General features: G+C 37.5%; 1 protein-coding gene across 1 annotated transcript; it reads left to right on the top strand.

The window, feature by feature from the left end:
- On the top strand, positions 1–369 carry CTRU02_207858 (uncharacterized protein; the record flags this gene model as incomplete). Its single annotated transcript, XM_036733789.1, has 1 exon — positions 1–369. One exon carries the CDS (start codon positions 1–3, stop codon positions 367–369), a length of 369 nt encoding a protein of 122 aa, XP_036574463.1.
- Positions 370–6523: the final 6154 nt, after the last annotated feature.

Below are 6523 nucleotides of genomic sequence, written 5' to 3' on the forward strand. Positions count from 1 at the left end.
ATGTTTCCATCTTTCGACCACCACCTCCATCCACCGCCTGGAGTCGGACTCAATCCGCAAAACACAATGCTCCAACCGCTTCGATTCGTCCGATTACTAAGTATGAGAGCTCGTACACAGATTCCGCAGACATTGTCATACGTTGAAGGGGCGACAATCCTTCTTCGCGGAGGGGGCGACAGGGGACCAATCTGTCTGCAAACTGTAGTATTTTGTGGCATCGATCGTAGCATGCCTGGTGTCTGGTGCTTTCTCTATGCAGGAGGTGATACCGTTCTGTCGGGCTTGTCGTCGTTGTTGTCGCGGGACGTTGCAAACTTTGTCGGGGGTGATAGGCGACCCATAACCTATCGGTGGCTGTGGTGTTGATGTTTGTTTGGGCTTGGTCGTTGTGCTCACGTGATAGCCCGTGACTCAACCGCGGTGGTGTCGATGGTGTTGTCTATTGACGTGTCATACTTTGTGGCTTGCTCTCGAATTTTTCGTGGTCAGAGCCCGCCCGCGGCCACGAGCAGGCTCTTTGGGAGCAGAATCAATGCCGAGGATGACATTATGCCCAAAGTGACCTCTGAGAGCGCGAGCGGGCGTGGTTTGATCAATTTGATGCTGTTTTCAAAAATTTCGTTCTCGCTGTTGTTGATGTTTCAGCTGATTACGATAGGACATATGTACGTAGGATCACGGGAACAAGGGTAAACCTCTCGGCAAGGAAGAACTATGTTACAAGTCACGTGACAATCGACCAATCAGGACAGAGTCGACAGAGTCGACGAGCGACTCTGTAGACTCCTGTAAAGGACCAATCAGAAGAGAGTCGATAGAGTCGACGAGCGACTCTATAGACTCTCTAAGACATTGGGAAACGGGACTTGTATATAGACTAGGACTTGAGCATCTGCTCAAGCCTTCTAGATAGTTCTTCAGCAATCAACTTGTGATTCATCCTCGAATGACTTTCAGCTTACCTCTTAGTATTGTGAATACTAAGAACCTCGTTACTATAGTGTAAGACTGATCACCTTACCCTAACCCTACGATCTACCAGAACGACCCCTACGAACCAGTGTTAGTCTTTTACTGTACCTTCTGTTAGCAGAACCCTACTGTCAGATAGCTGGCCGTAACACTTCTAGCCTAGCTAACTTACTAAGCCCTAGAAAACTTCGTCGTGATTACGTAGAATATGATTAGCAAACCTTAAGCCTTATATACGTAACATAGCGTACTTCCCTTACTATAGTTTATTAGGTTTCTAACGTTTACGTCGTTAAGACTTATGATACTAGGAATTACGTGCCTCGAGATATTACTATCAGCCTTGCCGCCTTGCAGGCTACCTAGCGACCGTCTCTTAAACTAATACACCGCCGGCTAGTTTACGCCTACCTATTACGTATTGTAAAGGCTTGCCGCCGTATTAGCATTCGGTTTATAACGTTAGAAATTAACGCCTTTTTCTATAAGTCTTGCTATCTTAGCAAATCTACTAAACGGATTAGTCGAGACTAACTACTTCTACTTACGAGTATTAGCAATGAAATTTACCTTGATCTCGTTAGTATTCTTCCCTTATTAATAAAAGGGAACCGTTAGGTTCTATACCTTATAGATAAGTATAATAGTTACTACTAGGTTGTTTTTCTACCTAACTATAAGTTTGCTACTATCCTAGCAGCTATTAAGAAATAGGATACTAAATTCTATAGTCTTACTAGCCTTAAGCCTAAGGTTTAGGTTTCTAATAATACTCCCGAGCTAATCAAGGTTTTTAACAACCCCTACTTCGAAGGTACTTACTATAATACGACTATTGCCTATACGCCTTCTATAAACGGTATTATTAAGCATGCTGGTCGTACTATCGTCAAAGGCGCCTAGATATAGCTGATTAACATATCCCTTCTAGAGGAACTATAGGATTATAGCATCGATTCGGTAACTCAGATTCTTAACCTCTTGCCTATACCCTCTAAGGGTAACTTAAGCCTTTACGAGATCATAGCAAGAGAGCTGAACTTGGCTGCTAAACGTAAGGCCCCCTATATTAAATATCTCCGAACGTTTAGCTATACTACCTACGTATATAAGAAGGGCCCTCGACGCTTTATACGCTCTACTAAGATAGAACTATAAGCAATCAAGGGATTCCTCGTCGGTTACGGTTCTCTTCGTAGCTATATTTACTATATTTACCTACCTAATCGAAAGGAGGTTATTCGCTATAGAGATGTTCGATTTCGTAAGGAACCGTATAAGACAGTATTGCCTCTAACTACTAACATACCTAATATTAATAAAATTAAATATAATACTATGTTTATCAAACTAGATATTATCATCTAGTATACTATCTATTAGAAGCCTATTAAAAGTAAAAAACCCGTAACTAGTAATCCTAAACTAGATAAGACTATCGTTAAAAAAGCGATAATACCTACTAATATATATCTTATATCTCCGCTACTAGAAAACCTATTAGAGACTACTACTATACTACGTAATAACGATGACAAATTCGTCGCCTCCGTAAAAATAATAAAAACTAATTACTAAAACCTTAATTCCCTCTCTATGATTATTAAGGAAGTAATAAGTCAGCCAGCAGAGTCCTCTCGACCTCACCGCGCCTCGGCCTAGCAACCACCTGGTCACTACCGAGCCGCTAGTAGCATACGCTCCTATGCTAAAAAGACCTTCCTATCTACTAATATTCTAGCTTTACTAACTTCTCGTTAATTCTCTCTTAGCATGCTTTCTACTACTACCTTTTCGAAAGTCCTACCTAACGGCGTAGCGATTCCGAAGTCCTACCGCGAGGCACAAAAGAGCCTGCAATAGCCCGAGTAGGAGCAGGCCTTCGAACGAGAGATAACTTAATTCACGGAAAAAGGGGTTTACGAAGTCGTTTACCTACTACGTAACGCTAAAGTCTTGCCTAGCAAATAAGTACATAATATTAAAATAAATAAAAACAACGAAATCGTACGTTATAAAGCCTAATATATAGTTTATAAAAACTATAAGAAAGGTAACTAGTTATTATAAGAGGTTTATACTATAATTACCTCTACTACTATAACCCGCCTTTTCTTTATAATTATTATACTTCTCGATCTCGAATACGAAGTATATAATTTCGATACTACCTTCCTAGCCGCCTCGATTCTAAAAGGGGTTAAGGTATATATCCAGCTTCCCGCTAGCTATACTACTATAGACAACAAGGTTTAGCTACTCTATAAGGCACTCTATAGATTAAGAAAATCATTACTTTAGTAGTTTCGACTTATTAAAAGTAAAATAAAACGAATTAGCTTTACTACTATTAATAAAGAGGTTTGTCTCTTCGTTAACTATAAGATTAAAGCATACGTTCTTATATATATCGACGATAACGCTATCGCCGCTCTTAATAAGCAAGTCATAATAGAAGTTCGTCGTCTCCTTAAGAAGGTCTATTCTCTTAAAAACCTTAGCAAGGCTACTGATTTTCTCGGTTTCTAGATTAAACGCGACAAGGCTACCGGTAAGATTTTCGTTTCCCAAGCTAAGTATATAAAAGCATGTTAGAAGTATAAGTATATTATACTTCTAAAGGGTCAAAATAACCCTAATCTTAAGGGTAATAACCCTACTAATCCTACTATGGATTGGCATAACAAATTAGGACATCCTAGTTACTCTTACCTATATAAGACAGCTAAGATAACTAAGGGGATTCCTATCAACCAGCTTAAAAAGGACGATTTACAGTGCCCTAGCTGTGAGAAAGCTAAGTTAACTAGACAACAGTCTATAGTTAACTATAACAGGGCTACTAAACCTCTCGATCGACTATGTATCGATACGATTAAGATTACGCCTTCTACTATAGCTGGGAATATCTACGCTATCCCATATACTGACGATTATACTAGCTATAGAGATATAGATTTCAGTCCTACTAAGGATAAAATCTTATCTCTTGTACAAAATAAGCTAGAATATTATTATACGCAGTATAACCAGTACCCTAAGTCATTACGAATTGATAATGGTACTGAATTCGCTATAAGCGAATTAGAAGCCTATACTAAACCTAAAGGGATAGTTATAGAGCTTACTACTGCATACACGCCAGAACAAAACGGTATAGCTGAACGAGCAAATCGAATCATAGTTGAAAAGGCTAGAACTATATTACTAGCTTTAAAACTACCTCTATTTCTATGGGATGAAGTCTTTAAAGCTGTTATTAAGTTATTAAACTATACAGCTACTTCAAGACTCCCTATTACACCATACGAGGCATTTTTCAACTATATATTTCCTAATAAGGATAATCGACCTGATTTATCTTCCTTATATAACATAGGAGATTCGGTCTATATATATTATCCTAAGGAAAAACAAGTCAAATCGAATAAGGTTTATACCTATACTCAAGAGGGCATATACCTCTATACAGAGGCAACGAATATTCATATTATATACTGCCCTACTAAGCCTTATAAATCACGAATCATAAGGGCTACTCATATTCGTTTTATACGAAATACTATAAGAGAGGGGGAACAAGAGGCTCAAGATTCCTCTAAATCCATTACTTCTAGTATTTCTAAAGACGTCTCTAAAGACGTTATAGTCTCTAAAGACTTTAAAAACAAAATCGAAATCAGGCTTCCTTCTATTAAGAACAAGGAGGAATATATAACTATTAAAGAGAATAACTATATTATTCACTATCTCTTTTCTAGTTACTATACTAAGGAACCGTCTACTATTAAACAGGTTCTTAAAAGCCCTGAAAAAGACAAATGGCTTAAAGCTATATATCAAGAGATTTCCCAACTTATCTCTAAAGGCACCTTTAAGGCTATAAATTCTAAGTTAGCCTCAACCCAGCCTATAACGGCTAGATGGGTATTTAAGCGGAAATTATTACCTAATGGAAAAATCGATAAATATAAAGCCCGCCTTGTGGCTAGAGGCTTTGAACAACGTTACGGAATCGATTATTTCCAGACTTTCGCTATAGGGTCTAACCCTACAACTTATAGGGTTTTATTTGCCCTTGCCGCCTATTACGATTGGGAAATTCATCATATCGATATCATAGGAGCTTTTTTAAACGGCGAATTAGAGGAAGATATCTATTTAGATCCCTCTAATATTCCTCTAGCTGAATTCTTTAAACAGAACCCTAAACAAAACACTATAGGATATAATCCTATTAGTAATCAGGTTCTAAAGCTAGAAAAAGCCCTATACGGCCTAAAACAGAGCCCTCGACAGTGGCAACTTAAGGTTAAGGCTATATTTAAACAACTAGGCCTACAACCTCTTAAATCCGACGAGGCAACCTACTATAATAATAATAAGGACAATCCTATTATCATAGTAACCCACGTCGACGATTTTATTATATTCGCTAAGAATCTTAACGAAATAAAGAAGCTTAAGTTATTGGTTTCTAAATTCGTTGAAATTAAGGATCTAGGCGAAATCAGCTATTTTCTAGATCTCAAGATCACTAGAGATAGACCTAATGGGTCTTTACAAATCTCTCAAAGCCACTATATTCAACAAATCTAAGAAACAATCAACTATAGCCCTCTCTACAACTGAGGCTGAATTTAACGGCATTCAAGAGGCTATACGAGAGGCTATTTGGCTTCAAGGTCTCCTATCTGAACTAGGCTTTAACTATAAGCCAATACCAATCAAAACCGATAATAACGGAGCCCTAAACCTAGCCTATAACCCAGAATATCATAATCGAACAAAACACACGGCGATATACTATTATTATACTAGGCAAGAAGTAGAAAAAGGAAATATCTCTATATCCTATATTCCTTCTACTAGTATGCCGGCTGACGGGTTAACTAAGCCTCTATCTAGACCTAACTTTATTAAGTTTATTAAACTTATAGGTTTAGATCCTTCTTCTAGTATTAACTAGAATTACCCTTTTATCTTTTCTACTAAATAGTATAAAAGAGGGGGTGTTAGAAGTATAAGTATATTATACTTCTATTTTACTTATTTATCCTATTTAGTCTTATCTAAGACTTAGTAGGACTTACAAAAGTAACTAGCTAAGAATGGCTGCTTGCTAGTTTAAACATATGACATTCAGATCCCTATGGAATACTCTCTTTAACCCTATCTAAAAGTCTATTTAGTTAAAGAAGATTCTAGTCTGATTTATAAGCTGCTTTATAAGCTAGTTGACGTATATACTTACGTATACTAAACCTAGCTTATAGCTTCCTATATTAGCTATTATAGGCGATGTTATACTACTATATAACTAGCCTAATTCTCTCCCTTAGCTAGCTATTAGTTCCTCAACCAACTCAGCTTCAATATAAGCCTATACATTCTTTACTATTAAAGCCCTACTTCATAAGTACAAGTTCCCTTACTCTAATACCCTGTTATAAGGATATCGTACTATTTACGAGATTCCTACCTACCGTTCCAACATATCGTCTTAGAATAGTTTTTAAAGAATCTTCGGTAGAAGTTAACAAATCTT

This window comes from Colletotrichum truncatum (assembly GCF_014235925.2).
Source record: "Colletotrichum truncatum strain CMES1059 chromosome Unknown Contig_0004, whole genome shotgun sequence".
Lineage (NCBI taxonomy): Eukaryota > Fungi > Ascomycota > Sordariomycetes > Glomerellales > Glomerellaceae > Colletotrichum > Colletotrichum truncatum.